General features: G+C 37.0%; 1 protein-coding gene and 1 pseudogene across 1 annotated transcript; one reads left to right on the plus strand and one right to left on the minus strand.

The window, feature by feature from the left end:
- Positions 1-923: 923 nt before the first annotated feature.
- Positions 924-3594, minus strand: LOC107670139 (complement C1q tumor necrosis factor-related protein 7-like). The gene is made up of 5 exons (XM_016462654.1): positions 3544-3594; positions 2748-3021; positions 2586-2666; positions 1956-2036; positions 924-1862 (listed from the first exon to the last, which is right to left on the minus strand). The coding sequence occupies exons 1-5, from the start codon at positions 3562-3564 to the stop codon at positions 946-948; spliced, it is 1374 nt and encodes a 457-aa protein (XP_016318140.1). The 5' UTR covers positions 3565-3594; the 3' UTR covers positions 924-945.
- A 5972-nt stretch (positions 3595-9566) lies between these two features.
- The window catches only part of LOC107670122 (diacylglycerol kinase delta-like), a 33794-nt pseudogene continuing 19213 nt past the window's right edge, over positions 9567-24147 (plus strand).

The raw sequence follows: 24147 nt of genomic DNA on the forward strand, positions 1-24147 counted from the left end.
TAAAGTTGTCTTAAAATAGAATCTACATGTAATCTGAGATACTATTGAAACAATAGAGGTTTTGGGGTTGAGGTTGAGAGGTGGATCATTTTAGAGGTTGGTTAAGAGTTTGGGGTGCAGGGTGTAGTTAGAAGTTTGGGTAAAAGTTTAGAATGTTGGGTGCAGGTCTAGGGAGTTGATAAAAGTTTAGGTTTAGAAAGTTGTGTGTAGGTCTAGGGTGTAATTAAATGTTTGGGTTAAGGTTTAGAATTTTGGGTGTAGGCTAACAGTTTAGGGAGTTGATAAAAATGTATATTTAGAATGTTGTGTGTAGGCCTAGGGCTTAGTAAAAAGTTTGGGTGAAGGTTTAGAATGCTGAGTGTAGGTTAACAGATTAGGGTGCAGGTCTATGAAGTCAATTATTGTTTAGGTTTAGAATGTTGGGAGTACGTCTAAGGTGCAGTTAAAACTTTGGGTGAAGGTTTAGAATGCTGAGTGTAGGTTAACAGTTTAGGTTGCAGGTCTAGGGAGTAGACCTAGAGTAGAGTTTAGGTATAGAATGTTGGATGTAAGTCTAGGGTGTAGATAAAAGTTTTGGTTGGAGGTTTAGAATGTTGGGTATTAGTCTAGGGAATAGGTAAAATTTAGGTTTTGAATTCAGGGTGTAGATTAAGTGTTTAGGGTCTAAGGCCAGGGGTCTCCAACCCTTCTTTTGGAGAGCTACCTTCCTGCATTCTTCAGTTCTAATCCTGCTTCAACACACCTGCCTGTTACTTTGGCGTAATCCTGAGCACCTTGATTAGCTGTTGTGTTTGAATAGGGTTGGAGCTAAAATCTGCAGGATGGTAGCCCTCCACGAGTGTGATTGGCTGCCCCTTGTCTGGGCTGTAGGTGGTGGTTTAGAATGTAGGGGTTGGTTAAGGGTTTAAGGTGTAGGATAAGTGGGTAAGGTATACATATGGGTCTTTACGAATGTTCCCAGGGAATATTATAGCTAGGGAACCCTGGATCAGTTCCATTGTTAGCAGCGTTTCCATTGAAATCTCTTCCAAACATGTCATCACATCTGTCTGGGTACAACAAAAACCCGCTGAATGTGCTGCTGGCCTCGCTGCCGGTGAACATGCCGTTACTGGCGATGTCTTTCACCTGCACCCACACCCAGTCACCCTGGTTCAGACTCATCACCACCTGCTGAGAGGCAGTGTTCATTTCCACCAACGTAGTTGTCCTCACCATGGCCTCGAAGTTGTGGAAGAGTCCGACCTTTAGCATACGGTTGGACACTTGCAGATGGTAGCTAAACACGTAGGTTCCGTTAACCGGGGCGGTGTAGACGCCGTTATTAGGTTCGTAGTGCAGGTTTAAGTTGTAGATGACACGTTTGAAAGGCACTGGCCGGCTCGGTGTAGGATAGGAAGTGAGTAAAGCAGCAGAGAAAGCAGATTGCACGGTGGGTGAACAAGGTCCGGGCATACCAGTCATTCCCATCTCTCCCTGATCACCTTTAGGTCCTGTGGCTCCAGTTTGACCTGTCAGCCCTGTCGGACCCTGGTCTCCCTTCTCACCATTTTCACCTGTTTGACCCTGGGCTCCTGGAGCCCCATCCTGACAATTGCACAGGCCCTGTGGACCTTGGTCACCCTTCTCCCCTGGTACACCTGGAACGCCAGACTCCCCCACCACACCCGGATCACCCTTCATCCCTTTGGGACCAGGGTCTCCATTCAGCCCAGGTAACCCCCGTGCACCTGCAGGGCCGGGAAGACCTGGCTCACCTGCCGGCCCTGGTATGGGCTCACAGGTTTCCGGGCACTGACCATCTTCTCCATTTGGACCCTGTTCTCCCGTAGGACCATCAAGACCACGGTCACCCTTCTCACCTGGGAAGCACATATATAATAACATGGTCAGCAAGGCCCATGATAAGCATTGTGTGTATGTAAATGGTGATAGATTAATGAAGATTCACTGACCTTTAAATCCCCTGTCTCCCGTTGGCCCTGAAACTCCAAGATGACCAATGTCACCCTTATCTCCGGTGTCACCTTTCTCACCTGTGGGTGTGTGAATTACATTATTACCAGATTTAACTCCATTGATTTAAATGAACACCAGTTTCGGAGAGTAGCTAATTGACCATGGTCTCTATGATCTACTTAAAGGGATAGTTCATCCAAAAATTTTGGGTGAAGGTTTAGAATGCTGGGTGTAGGTTAACACATTAGGGTGCAGGTTTAGCAAGTCAATTAATGTTTAGGTTTAGAATGTTGGGTGTAGGTCTTGGGTGTAGTTAGAAGTTTGGTTAAAGGTCTGGAATGCTGGGTATGGGTCTAGGGAATAGGTAAAGTTTAGGTTTAGAAGGTTGGGAGTAAGCTAAGAGTTTGGGTTACAATTGTAGATTTCAGGGTGTAGACTAAGAGTTTAGGGTCTAAGGCCAGGGGTCTCCAACCCTGCTTTTGGAGAGCTACCTTCCTGCATTCTTCAGTTCCAACCCTGCTTCAACACACCTGCCTGTTACTGACAAACTAGCTTCCCCAACACTGATACGCACACATTCATACTGAAGTAAAATGCATCATACAAGACTTGTTGTTGAGTCTCACCCTTTATGCCGGGACGTCCTGTGAATCCGGGACGGCCGGGAAGCCCAGTGAGGCCTCTTGGACCTGGACTACCAGGAACTCCTGTGAGTAACAGATGCAGTTAGTAAAACCTTTGATGATAATAAACAGAGTATGTGTGAGAATATGCTGTGGAGTTTGTACCTGGCAGTCCGCGGTCGCCTCTGTCTCCTTTCTGGCCTCGGTTTCCGGAACAAGTGGAGCAGATGCAGAACCAGGGTACCTGGTCTGCTGTGGGTGGAACCGGAGCTTCCAGAAGCATCTGACAATAGGATAAATCAGGCTCCGCAAATCCCGTTTGTCCTTGCGTAAAGTTCTCAGGGGGCATTAACCCAAACTCTGTTGCACGGAGTTCAGGAAGTAAAGCACACTGTCCGAAAGACAAATACACCAACACCCCCACGATACCCCTCATGTCCTGTAAACAAAATCATAGAGTTAAATCTAATTACAGAGCACCTTTCAAATATTATGTTACTGTCTCACATCAAGAAGAGTCAAGAATGTTTCATTTTATTGGTTGCTCTGGATAGCATGTTCCTGACTGGTTGCTGTAGCGGCATTGTTGTTTTAAACAAAAGATTATCGGAGTACGTTTTACAAGGGAATGCTTTTTAAGATTTTTACTTTAAAATGTCATGTTTGATCAACTGTAAATATTTGTGAAACTTAGCAGCAGTTTCCAAGTGAAAATTGTTTCAAAGTATTTATTTATTATTTTTGTGATTTAAGTTTGAGCACATTTGACCTGGCAAACACCACAGATAAATACACCTGTTTTGCTATAAATTAACGAATAATATAGAAAATGCTGTATAATGGGAAAAAAACTACAACACTAAATATTTAATTCTATTTAGCTTTTTTTGTATAGTGAATAACTGTCCTTTTTATCAATTAAAGCAATAAGGTAAGACTGACAGACATATTGATCACCCACCATGTTCCAGTGAAGCAGCATCTTGCTCTTCCTCAGTCCAAGTTAAGTGTGTGAAAAAATCTCTGATGTTCTGACGACCTGCACTTATATAGCCGCACCTGTGCGAGTGTGTTTGTGTGTGTGTGTATTTGACCACTGGGACTTGGGATTTTTTTCTCTCTCCATTCTCTGCGACCTCATTAGGCCAGAATATCATGAGTAATAATATAGTAGAGAGAAAACAGGAGAAAGCTTCTGCCTTTGTGTGTGTGACACAGCAGTGTGAGAGCAGGCGCGGCTCCATCAGGACTGTAGCAGAAGAGAGTTGATGCGTCTCTGGAGATGATTTATAATACAGGGAAGCATGGGAACATGGCAGGCCTCCGACCCGATCCAGGTCAGATCTCACACAAGAGGATTCTCTTTCTGTAAGAGCCAGTCAAAAGAATATGTAACAAGTAATACCTAGAACATCTTATCACAGATCTGTGAAGGGTATCCCATAATGCAGCAGTACATTTGTTATTTTAATCTTTTATTTTGGCAGCTATAGCGCCACACTGAATTTACTGAAGAGAGATGGCTATGCTATTCATTTTTTTTCACAGTTTATGATGCAGATTCTGTAAGTCTGCATATTATGATTTAAACTATAGTTTAAAGTCGTTTGTTGACACACTGTGGCTTTCAAAATATTTCACCATTTGTTTGAGCATCTTGACCAAGAACAAACAAGAAAATAGTGTTTGATTACAGTAATGTGTAGCTTGTATTTTTTGCTCTCCAAAAAAATAGCAAAATAGTTTGTTATTTGACAATTTTCTTGATTAGGTGGTTATGTTTTACATGTTTTTAACAGAATAGCTTTTAAAAATAATAATAATAATAATTGTCTAATCCCTTTCTGTTATCCATATGTGCATCATGTGAACGTTACAAAAAGTTTTTCCCAGTGCAATCTTGACTTCCACTGCAAAGGCAATTTACAGTTGTGCTCATACGTTTACATAGATAGCCCTTGCAGAATGTGCATAATGTTAATAATTGAAACGAAATAAGAGGGAGCATGAAAATTGCATGTTATTTTTTTATTTAGTACTATCTGAATAAGCTATTTCACATAACAGATGTTTGCATATACTCCACAAGACAAAATAATAACTGAATTTATAAAAATGACCCCATTCAAATGTTTGAATTCAAACCCTTGAATTTTAATACTATGTGTCATTTCCTGGATGATCCACGACTGTCTTTATATTTTGTGATAGTTGTTCATGAGTCCCTTGTTGGTCCTGAGCAGTTCAACTGTCTGCTGTTCTTCAGAAAAATCCCCCAGCTCCTGCACATTCTTTGGGTTTCCAGCATCTTCTGCATATTTGAACCCTTTCCAACATTGACTGTATGATTTTGAAATCCATCTTTTAACACTGAGGACAATTGATGGACTCATGCATAACTATTACAAAAGGTGAAAACATGTACTGATGCTCAAGAAGACAACATTAAGAGCCGGGGGTGTATACTTTTTTAAATTGGATGATCAGGGTAAATTGTACTTATTTTGTCTTCTGGGAAACATGTAAGTATTTATGTAGCTTCTGAAGTCCAGTACTAAAAGAAAAAAATATGATCGTTAAACAAAATGAGAAGAATTTACACATCATCATCCTGTTCAAAAGTTTACAGGCTCTTAATGCATTGTGTTGCCTTCTTGAGCATCAGTAAATGTTTTCACCTTTTGTAATAGTTGTGTATGAGTCCTCAGTTGTCCTCAGTGTGACAATATGGATCTCAAAATCATACAGTCAATGTTGGAAAGGGTTCAAATATGCAGAAGATGCTGGAAAACCAAAGAATGTGCAGGAGCTGGAGGATTTTTCTGAAGAACAGCAGGCAGTTGAACTGCTCAGGACCAACAAGGGACTCATGAACAACTATCACAAAATATCAAAACAGTCATGGATCATCAGGAAATGACACGGAGTTTTAAAATTCATAATGAATGGGGTAATTTTTTATAAATTCAGTTCATTAAACATCTGTTATGTGAGATAGCTTATTCAGGACAGTACTAAATAAAAAATAACATGCAATTTTCATGATCCCTCTTATTTTGTTTCAATTATTAACATTTTGCACATTCTGCATTATGAAAACTTATGAGCACAACTGTATATTATTATATATTATTATCAATATTGATACTATAACTGAACTGAGATGAATCAGCATTGAACTAAATTGAGCTGAATGATGAAAAATTCTGTTAAAACAATTTCCACTCAAAAAAATTCCTTGTTAAAATTAACAAATAATGACAAAGAATTGGCAAGCAACAATGAATTATGCATGAAATTTTTTTTCTTGTAAATGTAATGGAATGTAATCAGATCAAGTTTATTTACAACATGTATTTTTTTTTTTTACAATGTATGTTGCTTTACAGTGTCATACAGCATTTAATGGTCATTTAATAACTGATTTATTTTGCAACATTAACACTGTTATTTTTCTGTTTAATACTGTGAAGCTGCACTGAAACAATTACAACTGCATTGTATAAAGCACTTTATAGATAAATGTGACTTGACTCTAATTTCCGGACAATAGTGGACGTAAAATGTAACAAATATCATGCATAACGCATGGTAAAACACACACACACACACACATTATGCAGGATCAGTTTCCATCTCCGTTTTCTTCCCTATCACATGGTAGCATGTAAAAAGAGCGAATTACTGTGAAAGGTGTGTGTTTGTGTGTATTTGTGAAAGAGAATTACCGAGCGTGTTACTGAAGTCGATGCTGAGTTGTTTGAAAAGAATGTGTTATTATTTGAAGGGAATGCATCCTAATGAAGGCTAGTGTGTGTTACTGAGGAAGCATGCATTGGCAAGGTGTGAAACACAGATGTGAAACTGAATACACAAACACAAACAAAGCCACGGCAGCTTCTTCACAGCACCGCCCAGCTCCTGACCCTGTTTGTACAGTCTTGTGCTTCTTTACACAGCCGTGCTGTCTTTATTGTTTTTTATGAGGAATTCCATTACGGCTGTATGTCCAAACAGCTGATAAAAACATCACAATAATCCACAAGTAATCCACAGCACTCCAGTCCATCAGTTAACATCTGGAGAAGACAAAAGGTGCGTGTTTGTTAGAAACACATCCATCGTTAAGATGTTTTTAACTTAAAATGTTGCTTCTGGTCAAAAAAAAAAACAAGTCCATAATCCATAACACTTCATTCAGTGAAAAAGTCTATCCTCTGTTGTCCTCTCACATCAAAATGTGACTTTTGGCTTGTAAAGGGTACTTGATCTGTGCATATTTCACTCCTGATTCAGACTGTTTACAGGTGTGATTTGCTTCATTTTTGCTTTTAATCAGCTGTGTTTTTGGTGATTTTTAGGTGGTGTGTGTGAAGTCAGTTGAACTATGTTCCAATAATGTTTCATAAACACAAAGTGGCTTTTATTTTAAACACTTTCCCCCGGTTTCACAGACAAGGCTTAAAGGGTTAGTTCACCGCAAAATGAAAATTATGCTGTGTTTTACTCACCCCCGAAGCATCCTAGGTGTATATGACTTTCTTCTTTCAGACGAATCCAGTCGGAGTTATATTAAGATCAAAGACAATTTTTAATATAACTCCGACTGGATTCGTCTGAAAGAAGAAAGTCATATACACCTAGGATGCTTCGGGGATGAGTAAAACACAGCATAATTTTCATTTTGCGGTGAACTAACCCTTTAAGCTAGTCCCAGACTAAAATGCATGTTTGAGCTGTCTCACCTGAAAATATCTTCTAAGGCATTTTTGTAAAAGTTGCTTAAATATCTTAATTTAACTAAGGTCTAGTCCTGGTTTAAGCTAAGCCCTGTTTGTGAAACCGGGCCTTTATCTATTGGTTTAACATTTAAAATGGTACAAACTTCTTTTTGACTGAAAGCGTGCTTTTGGTATCTTTCTTTAAAATACATGATACTTAGTTCGATTTTTTGTAATCTAATGCAATCCCAGTTTATAAATATATGTTCGCATGTTCCCATTAATTTATGAAAGTGCTATTTCTGAATGTTCACATCCAGCTTTTTAAAAATGTTTTTTTTCTTGGCTGCATGAATAAGGAAACATTCCATTTTATAATTTGGCAAACAACATGAGAATGTTACTTTTGAATGTTCTCAGAACGTTCTGAAACAAGTAGTAACATTAAAAAAAAAATGTTAGATGAGCGTCCAAAAAGTTTTAGAAAAAATAAAAAAGTTCCATGAATGATGTATAAATAACATTTTTGTGCGAATGTTTTAAGAACAGATCATTTTGAGCAAACATTCTAATAACGTTACTAGAAGAACATTTGTTCATAACTTTCAGAATTAAAGGGTTAGTTCACCCAAAATGTAAATTCTGTCATTAATTACTCACCCTCATGTCGTTCCAAACCCGTAAGACCTTCGTTCATCTTCGGAACACAAATGAAGATCTCTGATCCTCCGTAGACAGCAACGCAACTGAAATGTTCCCAGACCCATGAAATGTAGTAAGGACATCAGTAAAATGCGACATCAGTGATTCAACTTCAATTTTGCAAATCTACGACAATACTTTTGTGCGCAAAGAAAACAAAATAACAATTTATTTAACAAGTCTTCTCCCTGAGTTAACGTCTTCTGCCATTTTGGAGAGTAACACGAAGCATGCGCGCGCTTTTCCCAGAACGTAATCAACGTAATCAGCATTGTTTATGTTCAGCATGCGTGCGCTTTCTCCTGAGTGTAAACCAAAGCCACTAGAAGGCAAGCCTGCAACCTTTAGCCTAAAAAGCATAACGGCTAATGCTAACGCTTCCGCTTTGGCAGTATGTGGGAACGGAGACCAGACGCCGTTTCTTTGAAAGGATGTCAATGTAGAAGAGGCTTCACTACACTGAATAAACAGCTTTTTAGAGGAAACGGCTTATCATTTAATGAATCGACAGCCTATCTGCTAATCTTCAACATGTTTTACACTGAACAATAATTTTGGATTGAACTGTTTTTTTTACTACTAGTTTTAAGAACCGATAACGAACATTCTAATAACGTTACTAGAAGAACATTTGTTCATAACTTTCAGTATTAACGTTCCCTGTTAGCTGGGATGACATTCAGTCATTTTAAGTGTGACTTGTGTGTCACAGAGGCGGACAGTATGTGAAGTATTTTTACTCTGCTTTGAAAGTATTTTTCAAGTGTCTGTGCTTTATCAGTGTTTTTCTTTAGAAAACATTTACTTCACAACATTCCAAAGCATAATAATGTACATTTTACTGCACTACCTTTCACATTAAATATAATTTGATGCTTAATTACATTAGAAATCTAGTACTTTCTTACTCGAGTAAAAGTAATTCAAAGTTTTACTTGAGTACACTAAATTTTATAATGTTCTTAAGTATTAAAGGTAAAAAAACAACTTGTATTTATGAAACAAAACTACCAAATTTTTCTAAGTTTAATTGCAATAATCATTGCTCTTAATAGTGTTCACAGTCTGTTTGATTACATGTCATTGACTAACTGCACAAATTTTACTGTACATTTCTGCCATATGGACATCAACTTGACATAGTCACCACTGATAAGTTACTATTAAATATAATGTAGAAACTTTAAAATAGAAACTTACATTTTCTGTAAAGCTGCTTTGCAACGATTTGTATCATGAAAAGTGCTATACAAATAAACTTGAATTGAATTGAGAATATAGTGCAGTAAAAAGTACGACATTGTGCTTTGGAATGTAGTGAAGTTCAAGTTTTCCCTGCTAAAGTACAGATAATTTTTTAATTTAGTTGAGTAAAGTGAAAATACTTCACTACTGTCCACTGCTTGTGAGTCTAAATATTTTGGAGGCCACACTCGTTTTGTACAGTATCTCAGTCACAGCTCCTCTGTCCGGTAGGCGGCGCTCCCGGCGGCAGTGTTTGGTCTGTCCGTGCGGCGGCGCTGTGAGGCCGGTCCCGCTGGAGCAGAGCGTGAATCCCGGGGGCTGGAGCGCAGGATGGCGGCGGTCGGTGCTGCTGCTGCTGAGGCCGAGTCGTCGGACAGCGAACCGGAGCAAGAGCACGGATCCCCGCAGAAACTCATACGGAAGGTCTCCACGTCAGGTCAGATCCGGAGCAAGGTAATATACCGCGTGCGTGTGTGTTTAGGGTGGGTTTGCAAAGAGAAAAGCGCCTCAGCTCAGACCGAGCGGCCCGTCTGAGATCCGCGACATTTCCTGCGTGTCCAGAGCCTCCGGTTCCGACCGACACCGGTCACCGGTCGCTGCGACGAGAGCGTGTGAATATAACAGAACCGCGCGGGGCTGAGATGAGCGGGCTGTGCGAGCGCGCGTGTTCCGCTGGATTGCAACATTGTAACGGTTTGTTCGGAATCTGTGAGTTTGAAAATGAAACATTGTAACATTTGCAGCTTACTGAAAGCGCGGCGGTTACATTCAAACGCAAATTCCCTTACAAAAAATGACCATACTTTCTGCCGCAGTACAAAAGTTGCTGCAGTTATTTTACTATAGTAAAAAAAAAAAAAAAGTCATAAATAATACTAAAAAGGAGGAAACGATAAAAAATGTATAAAAGCTTTTAAAGCTATTTTAAGGAAATTACATATTGATTTATCATATATAGGCTATAATATTATAAACAGTAGCAAAATAGGTTACACTTTATTTTGATGGTCATTCTGTTGACTAGGTAACGTTGCAGCTACATATGATCTATTAGCTCTCAATAGAGTGTTGGTAGAGTATTAGTATGGTTAGGGTTAGAATAAGTTGCAAAGGTACTGATAGTCAGTAGAATGTCTGTTTGGAGACCATCACAATAAAGAGATAGCAGATATTAATCAGATAGTCTACTGATACTCTAATGAGAGTTAGTAGACATGTAGGGGCAACGTTACTTATTGCCAACAGAATGTTCAAAAGCGACCATCAAAATAAAGTGTTACCGCAAAATATGTGCAAATATTTCTTAATTTTGGTGGACACTGTGGGTACCAGCATGGCTATCTCTCCGTCTGTTTGTCTGTCGGCCAGTTCGGTTTACAAGCTCAAACCTTACAATAATAGTAGTCATATATTTTGTCCATGCGTCATAGATATCATTTATTATTATTTAGGGTTGCAAAAAGGTGGAACATTTCCAGTAAATTTCTGAAACATTCCAGAAATTTTGGAAACTTTCCAGGATTTTTTGGAACATTCCAGGGATTTTTGGAAAGTTTCCTGGAAATTTACCAGAAACTTTACACCCCTTTGCAACCCTAGTTGGACCACAGAGATCTTGATGTGTTGGGTTTGGAAGCGGGCAGATTCTGTCCGATATTTCAGCCATTGCTACCATAGACACCATTGCTGCTCTGACTGGATACAGTCAGATACAAATCGGACACCACATGCATGGTCAACTCCATGCCCAGAGTAAACAATGGTCTTATCATCACTAACGATTTGGCATCTCTGATATCAAGCCGTTAGTCATTCTACCGGTCATTCAACATTCAAAGGGTTCGGTCATTCAACATTCAAAGGGTTCTAACATTCCATGTTTCTATTCGAGTAATCGATTTCACGCTGAAAGAGACCATACATCGGAGGTTGGACGCCTGCAGGGTTTTGATCCAACATCGTCATCATCACATTAACTCAAGACTTTCTCGTCACGACCAAAGATAATTGAGGTCTGCTTGACGTTTCAATAGCAAGAACGGTGTTTTTTTACAGGGTGAGGTTGCTAGCCCCACGCCCAACCCTCCTCCTTTATCCGGGCTTGGGACCGGCACTGTAAGGGTTTACTCTTCCAGTGGCGGAGTTACCATTAATATATATTTATTATTTTTTATTATTACTATAAATATATATTATTTATATATAAATACATAAATATAAAAAAAAAATAATAATAATTATATATATATATATATATATATAAAAGCGCCTCAGCTCAGACCGAGCGGCCCGTCTGAGATCCGCGACATTTCCTGCGTGTCCAGAGCCTCCGGTTCCGACCGACACCGGTCACCGGTCGCTGCGACGAGAGCGTGTGAATATAACAGAACCGCGCGGGGCTGAGATGAGCGGGCTGTGCGAGCGCGCGTGTTCCGCTGGATTGCAACATTGTAACGGTTTGTTCGGAATCTGTGAGTTTGAAAATGAAACATTGTAACATTTGCAGCTTACTGAAAGCGCGGCGGTTACATTCAAACGCAAATTCCCTTACAAAAAATGACCATACTTTCTGCCGCAGTACAAAAGTTGCTGCAGTTATTTTACTATAGTAAAAAAAAAAAAAAAGTCATAAATAATACTAAAAAGGAGGAAACGATAAAAAATGTATAAAAGCTTTTAAAGCTATTTTAAGGAAATTACATATTGATTTATCATATATAGGCTATAATATTATAAACAGTAGCAAAATAGGTTACACTTTATTTTGATGGTCATTCTGTTGACTAGGTAACGTTGCAGCTACATATGATCTATTAGCTCTCAATAGAGTGTTGGTAGAGTATTAGTATGGTTAGGGTTAGAATAAGTTGCAAAGGTACTGATAGTCAGTAGAATGTCTGTTTGGAGACCATCACAATAAAGAGATAGCAGATATTAATCAGATAGTCTACTGATACTCTAATGAGAGTTAGTAGACATGTAGGGGCAACGTTACTTATTGCCAACAGAATGTTCAAAAGCGACCATCAAAATAAAGTGTTACCGCAAAATATGTGCAAATATTTCTTAATTTTGGTGGACACTGTGGGTACCAGCATGGCTATCTCTCCGTCTGTTTGTCTGTCGGCCAGTTCGGTTTACAAGCTCAAACCTTACAATAATAGTAGTCATATATTTTGTCCATGCGTCATAGATATCATTTATTATTATTTAGGGTTGCAAAAAGGTGGAACATTTCCAGTAAATTTCTGAAACATTCCAGAAATTTTGGAAACTTTCCAGGATTTTTTGCAATCTTCCAGGGATGTTTGGAAACTTTCCAGAAATGTTCCACCCCTTTGCAACCCTATTATTATTACAGTAAAACTGTGGTAACTTTGGTTTAGCCTCCACTATCATTAAAAAAATATATATGTAAAGCAAAATAAGGTTGGGAAAGCATCTGTTTGCTGGAGATTTAATTTATTTTGTGCATTTTAGTTAAAACTACCGTGTTGTTTTAAAACAGATGCTGTGTGGCCTACAGCTGTAAGATCTGAGCTGCTAAACCAAAGGTTGAATTATGAGTTATCACTATTCACACTTATTAAAAATCAGTAGTTGCGATCAGAATCTTAGTAATAGTCTTGACATTGTATGCTTGTTCCGTTACTGACAAACAGCTAAATGTAAGATAAAGTGATAAAGAATAAGAGAACATGTTCTTGCAGAACTGACTTCCTGAAAGCTTGATCTTGCCGTTTTGACAGAATTCTTTGATTTAGTGCATTCTTGTAGTATGCTGGATCTGGTTTCATTAATGCGTAACCTCATTGCCCTATTCGAGAGACGCAAAAATAAACCATCAAATGTTCATGTTTTTGCTATCTCTAAATATCAGTTGCTTTCTGTGTGAATTAGGTCTAGATTTATGGTTATGGTTAGGATAAAGTATTTTTGCAAATATCATTAGCTTGCTATGAAAAGCACTGTGTACATGAGAGATGTTCAGTAACAGAGCCTCAAAAGCCTGTGTGTATCCGGTTAGTTAGATCACATGGTAGATATGTGAGATGATGCTCTGTTGCTTAGGATGGACCGGAGATGATCCGTGTTTGCATCATTTATATGCTCTTATGGTGTCTGTGATTTATTGTTTAATATCTTTCACCTAGAAAACTAACCGGTGTTGTTTGCTCATGCCGAAGGGCAATTCACAGCCAGAGTCTGTAGAAAGCGCTTATGTGTGATTAAAGCAGGACACTACAGGGAAAAGCATTGGTTTTTCATGAACTGGTTTAGTTTTGAGGTTTCCGTAATGTTTTTCTTTCAGTTTAGTGGAGAGAAAACATATAAAATGCACATTTAAGTGTATGTTCTTACATTTGGGACTGTAGACTTCAATTACAAATACATATTTTTAAAATATGTTTTGTCAAAATGAGTTTTTTTCTCCACTTCGGCAGCACTTACAAACACCAGACTTTATTCATATCTAGGCCTATATTCTGAAGGATTTTACTGAGGGGTTTGTTTATATAGGATTCATCTTAATTTATATAACATATTGTAAAAGTATTTTTTTCTGGCTGCTGACTGTACTTAAGTTATTCAGTGATAAAAAGAGAAATCCCTTCTGTAAAAACGTTTAACTCTGATATTTCCACAATATTAAAACAATAATTAAGATTTCTGTTCTGGACATTTATTCAAATTCGTGTACACTTAACAAGAAAATACCTAAATTGTATATTTAACCAACATTTCAGAAAACTTATAATACAAAAAAAGTTTTTTTTTTCTTAATGTAATCACCTGTAAAGGTTTAATGATTGTTTGGTGATTGCCATTTTTACTCTAATCATCTTAAAAAAGGTAAAGTTGAGCAAAAACTATACTAAAACTAAATGCCACATGGGTGACTTTTGCATGACGTACCTGTTTTTATATGCACAGCCAAAAAATGTTGTGAATACTTTCATTAAAGCATTAATGTTGCAAAAATTAATTCTGAAACACAAAAGGTGAAATTTAGCTCATTGTCCAGCAAAAATGGGATGTCCCATTTTGGTGTTTGCATCAAATTCAATTTACAAAAGTGATTTAATATAAACAGAAAGCATATTAAATGCAAGTAAAGTGTATACTTCAGTTTGTCAAATAACTTTTGTGAAAAATATGAGTGAAATAATGTTCCATTCCATTGTCATTAAGTGTAACATATTTATGTAAAAAAAAAAAAAAAAACTTGATAGAATAGAAAAAGTTTAGCAAGCTAGTGTTAGAGGCCTTGTTTGCTTTTGTTAATCAGAAAGTCAGAATTATAACTGTATAATAAATAAAAAGAAAACAAATAGATACAATGCAAAAAGATTAGAGAAGCAAGTGTTAAGTTTTTTTTAAGAAAACAAGCAGTTGGTAAATAAATAGAGTGCAAGTCTAAAATATATATTTTTTTTAAATAAAGAATAGAATTAGAATAGAGAGTGTTAGAGTTAGAGGGTCAAATCATACTAAATTTGATTATATTTTAAATGATTAAAAACATGCTGACAAATTGGTAAAACTAGCGGTTTAGTGGTAAAGATTTAAAATGACATTTGATTCGTTTTTGGGGAGCTGCACTGAGACCCTTAAATAGTTTTTTAATGTCATTCAATGATTCTGTAAAAATGGCTGACAAGATTTTTTGGTATATAAACTATTGTTACGCTGAATGACGTAAATCATGGTAAAAAGTTTTGATCGTAATAACTTTTTTGCTCTGAAAAAATTAAATTAAACAGGACACATCTAATGTATGGATAAAAGTTTAAAAGCTGTGTTATGCTTTTGATGCTTGAAAACCCCTTTTCGTCTTTGACCCAAGTGTTTAGGGACCAGATATGAGGGTAAATGATAAGGTTTGTTATTTTAAGTGCACTATTCCTTGAAGTCTCCGGGAAGTGCGCTTGTCTAGAGATGCATTAGTTAAGGTAACAGTAACGTGTGGGTGGCCAGAGGCTCTGCTGCAGCAAGGCCGGCCTGTAAACGCCGCTGCGGCTCTGGGCTGATTTCTGAGAAGCGGAAGCCGTGTCTCGCCCTGTACTGTCATCACGTCTGTGCGCTGTCGGGGGAGAAAGGAGAAAGGTCACGGTTCAGATCAGTCACAGGCTCTTTGAGTCTGATCAGACAGAGGTGAGATGAAAGCATTCGCTCCGACCGTCCGCTGCAGTAACCGCAGGCATCTGTCCGCTGAAAGGTCACGTTTGACCCGTGGGCGCTTCGCTGATTCCAGCGCATTCGTTTAGGAATTAAATCCACGTTTTGCTGAAAAGCATCTTTGTGACAGTAAACACTATGCAGTACAGTTTTCACAGCTGTGTGAACGCTCAGTCTTTCAACAGACGGATCACTGTCGCACAGCTGCACACTGTAAATCTAGAGGCTCTTGATGGGACTGTTGGACACAGTATTGCTGAGGTTCTTGCAATAATCATCTGCATTTATTTACATTTAAATGTATTCATTTAGCAAATGCTTTGGATAAGTGACTTAGTTCACTCACCCTCTGGCTATTCAAGATGTAGATGAGTTTGTTTCTTCATCAGGTTTGTAGAAATGTAGCATTGCATGAGTGTCTCAGCAATGGATGATCTGCAGTGAATGGGTGCCGTCAGAATGAGAGTCCAAACAGCTGATAAAAACATCACAATAATCCACAAGTAATCCACAGCACTCCAGTCCATCAGTTAACATCTTGTGAAGCCAAAAGCTGCATATTGTACGAAACAAATCCATCATTAAGACACTTTTAACTTCAAACTGTTAAAATACGAGATTTCTCTCTCATACAGTCCAAATAACTGTTATCTGACAGGTTTTGACATCGAACATTTTATAAAAAGCTCAAAAGTTATACAGTACAATCAATGCATTTAGTTGCAACTAGTACAACTAAGCAGATTGTAAACGACATCCGTTGATTGCAGTTTGGTGACATTTGCAAACCCAGTTGGAATTACAACTCACATTGACTGATTAGTATATTTACATGTAAATATATTCCTTATATACTGTAAATAGCGGCTCTATGTGTTATACTACACATGCTTTGTTTCTGTTTAGTTTTTAATCAGTTTAGTGTTTCTGTTTAGTATTTAATCAGTATAATTTTAGCAACATATACTAGTTTTTGATAATATTTTGAATTAGATTTTAAATGTTGTTTTCATTTTAATTTTGTGTTTTTCTTTTAAAATATGTCTATAGTTTTTATTGAATATTAGTTTTAGTTTATTTAGTTTTAGTTATTTTAGTACAACATGAACTAATGAATGTTTTTTTTAATATTTTATTTCAGTTATTTCAAGTAAAAAGGCTTTTTAGATTTAATTAATGATTTTAATAAATTAATAATATTTTGTAGTGTTGTCAAATGATTAATCGCGATTAATCACATCCAAAAAAGTTTTTGTTTACATAATATAGGCCTATGTGTGTGTACTATGTATATTTATTATGTATATATATTTAGAAAATATGTATTTACATGTATATATTTATATTCATATAATTTATATATATAAATATATTTAATATATTAACATAACATATCTTTCTTAAATATATACATCCATGTGTTTGTATTTATATATACATAATAAATATACACAGTACACACACATATATTATGTTAACAAAAACTTTTATTTTGGACGCGATTAATCGCGATTAATCATTTGACAGCACTAATTTGTTTTATAATATTACAAAAACCTTTATTTTGGATGCGATTAATCATTTGACAGCACTAATAGTTTGAATGGCATTTTATTGTTATATTTTCTGTTTCATTTTAATTTCAGTTAAAGTTTTAGTAATTTTGTTGTGCTTTTCTATTTTTGTTTTAAAATAGTTTTTATTTTATTAGTTTTAGTTATTTTAGCACTTCAACATAAATTTAACGAAAATGAGAAATGTTCCATCGGCAACTAGCTGAAAATAAGTTTGCATTTTTTAATATTTTGTTTTAATATTTTATTTAAGTTAATGTTTATTTCATTTCAAGTATTGAAAAAGTGGTTTTAGTTAATAACCCTGATTAAATGATGTCTTCAAGTTCATTAAAAGCTGCATCAAATGCTCATGTCATTCATGCTGCAGCGCACCGGATGTAAAGATGTAAAGTTAGCGTGCGGTTAGGAAATGGCTCTATTATCTGCATCAAGGCTTGGAGTGAGCTATTTTGGTAGCTCTTCTCAAAGCCTGAGCGCTGCACAAGCGGGTCAAGCTTCCTGTGGGTTGATCAGCGTTGTGTGTTTCAGACTTCATCGCGTGTGTGTGTGAGCTGAAATGACAGGTGCCTTCAGTGGCAGAGAAAAGGGCATTTACTGTCAGCGGAAACCAGCATGAGTGAGTGTGTGTGTGTGTGTGTGTGGCGTAAAAGCCTCATGTCAGTCAGACCTGTGTCTCATGGATTGCACTAGGGGCCAGGTTAGTCTGTTACACTCTCCGGACATCTATCTGTGTTTGTGTTTGTGCTGCTTTATGTCACTAAATCATTTCTAGTCCATACTGACTGCATGTTTTGTAAGATTCAGTAAGACTCGGAAAAACTTTTAGCGCAAATGCATTTAAAGAATCATTTATGGAGTTGCAAAATGGTTGAAACGTTTTTTTTGAAGTACTTGTATTTATCGTAAAGTTTGTTGAATGCTGAATCTGTACTTGCTTGTGATGCTGATATGGCAATGCATTTCAATAAAACCTGTTGTCTGAATCCTGCATGCAACCTGATGTTCAGTGTGTTCTGTTAATTTGTAAAGCATTCAGATGGAGTTGCATTTGTGTCATTACTTTGCTCCAAATTTATGCATGAAAAGTTGGCATGCTTTTTTCTCGCTGTAGCAGCAAAGCGACCTTGAGTTGTGAAGATATGATGCTTTATCAGCCTGTTTCTGCAGTAAATTTAGTTTTTTAATGCGTTTTTAAAGTCTGAATTTTGCAGTATCCCGCATTCCAATTTATTTAAGTGTGTGTTTGCTGTTGTACAGTATGTTTAACATTGTGTAGTGCACAATGAGACTGAACGAAAACAACTGTGGGATTTTTTTTTTCAGTTGTCTGATCTAGCGGGTGAAAACGGTGTGTTTGATTACTTGGTAAAGTAACACAACACACATGGTTTAAGGAATTATTCATGTCTGGAGCACAAACTGCAGGAATCAATCTTAAATGTGAACAATATTAATAGTTATGCTTGCAAATTAGAAACCAGATGTCAGAGTGAAATGTGTTGAGCTCTGCCGCTCCCTTTAGGTGTAACATGGAACTGCAGGCTGTGTGTGTGTGTGTGTGTGTGTGTGTGTGTGTGTGTCTCCCCGAGACGCAGGAATCTCCTCATGTTAAAGCCATACAGCCTTAGAGAGCCGCTCATGAACACAGAGTGAGATGAAGCGGCCGTTTGGAGTGTGTTTGCTCACAGTTCAACAGTATCACTCACTCGGGTGACTGGAACGAAAGGAATTTTCACATACTTCTCTCTCTCTCTCGCTTCTTCTAGACGATTTTAAAAGAGGGAAAGTTGATGAAACAGACGAATTTTCAGCGCTGGAAGAGACGTTATTTTAAACTGCGGGGAAGAACGCTGTACTACGCTCAGACGGCCAAGGTCTGTTGAAAACCGCACACACACACACACACACACACACACACACACTTTTAATTAGTTGTGTAAATGAGAGCATACCGTATGCTCTATTATTTGTATTTAAAGCTGGTTATAATTTGTACACACTAACCCAAAACCTAAACCTAAAGGAGCATTTAAATATATTATATAAAAAAAAATAAAAAATCACTAAATATATATATTTGTGATTGTGTATATTTTATAATATATTTGATATGTATTATACTGTCTGTCTGTGTGTGTGTGTGTGTGTGTGTGTGTGTACATCATCAAAGGAACATTTTGTAAGCTTTAATTTATTTCTGGAGACAATTTTGTGTTGTAGATATCTGTAGAAGTAAACATGAATCACACATGCACAGATTTACATGAACAGTTATTGATTTTTGCTGATTTGTTTTCAGTCAATTATTTTTGATGAAGTGGATCTGACGGACGCCAGTGTAGCAGAATCAAGCACGAAGAACGTTAACAACAGCTTTACTGTGAGTACACACAAACACACATGTGGCATAATCTACTTTTTATGTAAAGCTAATTATAATTGGATTTTTATTGTGTGATGTGAGTGGTGCTTGCCTGTGCAAAATGTCCCATGATTAGGGAATTATTTATTTAACAATTCCAGCTCTGATTCTTCTCAGTGAATCTGTAATGGTTCTATTAACAATTCTTTAGTACTTTTCATGAAGAATTGTCTGGAAAGAGAAATTGCATGGTTGCATTTGCTACAGTATGTTGCCAAATGATGAGCTCATCTCAGAATAGAAATAAATCAGAAATAGTTATTCTGAATGACTTTTCAGTCACTTTTTAGAGCCAGCATAAATGCAATTGGTTCTGTATATTACATAAATATGACATACACTTCCGTTCAAAGGTCTGTGGTTTGTGTGATTTTGTATTTTTTAAATAAAAAATTCAGTAAAAACAGTAAAGTTGTAAAATATTATTATAATTAAAAATGACTGTTTTCTATTGTGATGCATTTTAAACTGTAATTTATTTCTGTGATGCGCAGCTGAATTTTCAGCATCATTACTCCAGCCTTCAGTGTCACATGATCTTCAGAAATCATTCTAATATGCTGATTTACTGCATGTGTTGAAAACAGTTTTGTTTTCAAAACTGTGATGCATTTTATTAATCAAGATTCTTTGATGATTAGAATTAAAGTTCTAAAGAACAGCATTTATTTGAAATTGAAACCTTATAAACATTATAAATGTCTTCACTGTCACTCTTACATCTCTGTGATGTTCTGATCTCTAGATATGGCATAAAATCATGGTTTTTAAAAAAAAAATCTGATGACTGATGACTTAATGCTAAACTTCACCGATAACCCCTAAAAGCAAACTTACTGCATTTAACAAACAAAACCTTTTGAATGAACTCTTTTTAGCTTTGAGCGTGTCTCTTTTAGGTCAGACTTCTGGAGTCAGTTTGGTGCTAAAAGTGTAGTTGAGTAAACACACACTCGTTTCTTGTGTTTTCTGTGAGGTTCTCAGCGAGGAAATGAAGCTTCTGAGAAAAACGCAGAGTGTGTTTATTCTGGATCTGATAAAGAGAGCGGCCTGAAGTAGTCTGGAGCACATGTGCGTGTGTGTTAGTGTTCTGAAGTGTATTTATAGCTGACATTTGGACTGATTTAATTTTAATAGCAGGGAGGAGCTCATGCTTTTCCATGGTCTGTCCGTTCTGGGCTGCGTGTGCGTGTTCGCTGTGTTTTCATATGCATTTTTTCTGCCTGCTGCTGGTTTGTGGGAGGGTCTCCGGCAGGACGCGGCTCTCTTGAGTCATCGTGATGGAAACAGGGAGGAGTCTTTGAAAGAGAAAGGGAAGGAAAGACACATGGATCAGCTGAGGAAGGAGAATTAGGAATGATTTGCCGCTGAGCCGGTTCGTGGATCTCCCTACGGCTCCGATCAACCTACACAGACAGGAAAAGAGAGAGCGATAGAGAGACAAAAGGAGAAAGAAGAGGTTTATTGGAGCGTCTGGATTTTGCCGGGAAATAAGTAAGAGGAAAGAATGTGTGGAATGAGGGAAAGAGAACAAGTGTGTGTTTACTTAAAGGGATAGTTCACCTCAAAATCATCATTTGCTCAGCCTCGTGTCATTCAAAGCTGTGTTACTTTCTTCTTTTTTTTTAACTACAAACAGCATTGTATGGATTTTTATCTATTGTATGGATAAAAAAAACTCAAAATATCGTCTTTTTGTTCCACAGAAGAATTACAGGTTGGATTTTAATTATACTTTTGGTATACAATTACCCACAGATGTGAGGTAAATCTGGCAAGTAGTTGCTTTGCGGATATCTGGCGATGTCTTTAAAGGTGGAAATGATTCATGAAGTAAATTGATGTTTTACTCTGTGTTCTTTTTTAGGGCTAGGTTTAGATTTTGGTCATCTGTAATCACCATAAATAGCTTTATATGTAAACAATTCAAGTCTGTTGTATGTTTTTATTTAGATAGGTGTGTGTGTGTGTGTTTTTGAACACTGTGTCCAGTGTTGTGTTTTGGCATCTGCAGCCTCTGTGTGTGTGTGTGTGTGTGTGTGTGTGTGTGTGTGTGTGTGTGTGTGTGTGTGTGTGTGTGTTTATATAACTGTCTAGATTAGATCTGCATGTTAATAATACTTGTAAATTAGAGAGATTTTATAGAGTAGGGCTGTCATTTGATTCAAATATTTGTCAAATTAAGTAATATGCCTGTTAATCAAAAATAAATTTCATACACTACTGTTCAAAAGTTTAGGGTGGAGAAGTAATATTTTTCTTCAGTAAGGATGCATTAAATTGCTTAGAACTGACAGTAAAGACATTTAGAATGTTACAAAAGATTTCTATTTCAAAGAAATGCTGTTCTTTTGAACTTTCTGTTCATCAAAGAATCCTGAAGAATAAAATGTATCACAGTTTCACAAAAATATGAACTGTTTTCAACATTGCTAATAATCAGAAATGTTTATTGAGCAGCAAATCAGCATATTATACTGATTTCTGAAGATCATGTGACACTGAAGACTGGAGTAATGATGCTGAAAATACAGCTTTGATCACAGAAATACATTACATTTTACAGTATATTCAAATAGAAAACACACAAAATATTACTGCTTTTACTGTATTTTTAATCAAATAAATGGTGAGCATTATTTTCAAAAACCTAAAAAAGTCTTACTGACACAAAACTCTTGAATGGTTGTGTATACCAATATTTCCTGAACAAAATATTTTTTAATGGATTTTTTCCATATCATGGAACATAAGCCTATGACTAGCAGACTGACGTCTTTGGCTGTTATGTAGTATTTGCTGTTCAAGCTTGAATTACTAATACGCTAGGAAAAATTCATTACATTTGCTTTCATTCATTCAGCAGAAACTTTTATCCAAAGCGTCTAGTAAATGTGGAAAACAACAAAGCTATTAATCTTAAGGAGGCAATAACAGAATATGCTTTTATTAAAGGATTACACTACCGTTAAGATAAGTATCTGTATATGAGACACATAATGCTTTAGAGAATGTGAAATGTGTCACCATTAGTGAAAAATCAAGTGTGAATAGTTAAAAATTGGGATTTGTGCATTGAAGTGTGTAGGATTAAAGAAATTGATCTAATAAAAGCCACAGAACGTCACAAAAAAGTTAATTCTGGTTCAAGAGCCTTAAATGATTATATCTCATTTTAGACCAGATCGATTTTGCTTGGACAGTCAGCTGGTTTTCCTCTGACAGGCCTTACGGTGTGGTTCAGGACTCCGCGTGCTTTAAAAGACGTCACTGGCCTGTGTTGTGCAAGAGTTCGGTTGTTGTGATTGTATTAGAGGCTTTGAAGTGTTGAAGTATAAAACCGATTCATATTTAAAGGTGAAGTGTTCATCACTGAACAGAATTGCAACATTTAAAGTTTTCAAACAGGATTCTCAAACACTCTTACTGCTTGCTCTGCCCCTCTCACTGTCTGCCATTGGTTAGTCAGACAGATAGTCCCGCCCCCAAACTCACGTCATTGGTTAAGTCAGAAGTTGCAGTGTACATTATGAATACCTTTATAGTGCATTATACATAGAGGCTTCGAGTAAGGTTTTACCATATGTGTTAATCATGGGTCAATATTTTGGATTTTCTTGTTTCATGCTTCAAATAGTAATTAATCTTACAAATGTGAAACCTAGTGCTAATATGTGCCTTCACCTAGAGCTAGAAGAGATATTAAAGAAATATTTCACCCAAAAATTAAAATTACCTGAAATTTCTCACTCTCACTGTATCCAAGATGTAGATGAGTGTGTTTCTTCATCAGATTTGGAGAAATGTAGCATTGCATCACTTGCTCAGCAATGGATCCTCTGCAGTGAATGGGTGCCGTCAGAATGAGAGCTGATAAAAGCAACGGTTTGAGGTTAAAAACGTCTTAATGATGGATTTGTTTCAGCTTTTGTCTTCTCCAGATGTTAACTGATGGACTGGAGTGCTGTGGATTACTTGTGGATTTTTGTGATGTTTTTATCAGCTGTTTGGACTCTCATTCTGACGGCACCCATTCACTGCAGAGGATCCATTGCTGAGCAAGTGATGCAATGCTACATTTCTCCAAATCTGATGAAGAAACAAACTCATCCTAATCTTGGATGGACTGAGTGAACTATTCCATTTTTGAGTGAACTATTGCTTTAACCCAGGGTTAATTGTAGTGAAAAGCATTAGATTAGTCTGAAACTGATATTTCATTAGGTGCTTTATTACATTAGTGCGGCAGCTGTGTGTTAAAGTGTTAAAAACAGATGTGTTTAGCTGTAACTGAACCCCAAAAGCTCTTTGAGTCGTATGACACAGTTCAGCTGGTGTTACGACAGCGCTGATAAAGTGTGTTTGTGGGAGGGATAAAAGTGGCTTCAAGATCTACATCAAAGACATTAACCAGACACACACTGACTCTCTGTGTGTGTGTGTGTGTGTGTGTGTGTGGGTCTGTCTCTCTTCCACTGCGTGTCAGCTGATCCATGCGTCTGTATATTTTAGTTGGTTTTATGAGGCAGTTTGTGTACTCCTCTGTGAAATGAATAATATGATCGGTTTATATATATATATATATATATATACACATGTGTGTGTGCGTGCGCAGAGGAAAGGCATGAGTTATTTTTAACCGTGTGGGAACAGAGGGTCTTTGTCAGTAGCTAGAGGAAACGGATTGGGAAGTTGATGTACGTACACACACACACACA

Source organism: Sinocyclocheilus anshuiensis, unplaced genomic scaffold (assembly GCF_001515605.1).
Source record: "Sinocyclocheilus anshuiensis isolate Anshui unplaced genomic scaffold, SAMN03320099.WGS_v1.1 scaffold48, whole genome shotgun sequence".
Classification (NCBI taxonomy): Eukaryota; Metazoa; Chordata; class Actinopteri; order Cypriniformes; family Cyprinidae; genus Sinocyclocheilus; species Sinocyclocheilus anshuiensis.

Bases quoted from the DNA above. Each gene is read 5' to 3' on its own strand.
- LOC107670139 (XM_016462654.1), bottom strand. From the start codon at position 3,564: ATGCTGCTTCACTGGAACATG. The intron at 2,037-2,585 runs GTGAGACTCAAC...ACACACCCACAG, and splicing joins AGGACGTCCCGGCATAAAGG to GTGAGAAAGGTGACACCGGA. The intron at 1,863-1,955 runs GTCAGTGAATCT...TGTGCTTCCCAG, and splicing joins GGGAGACAGGGGATTTAAAG to GTGAGAAGGGTGACCGTGGT.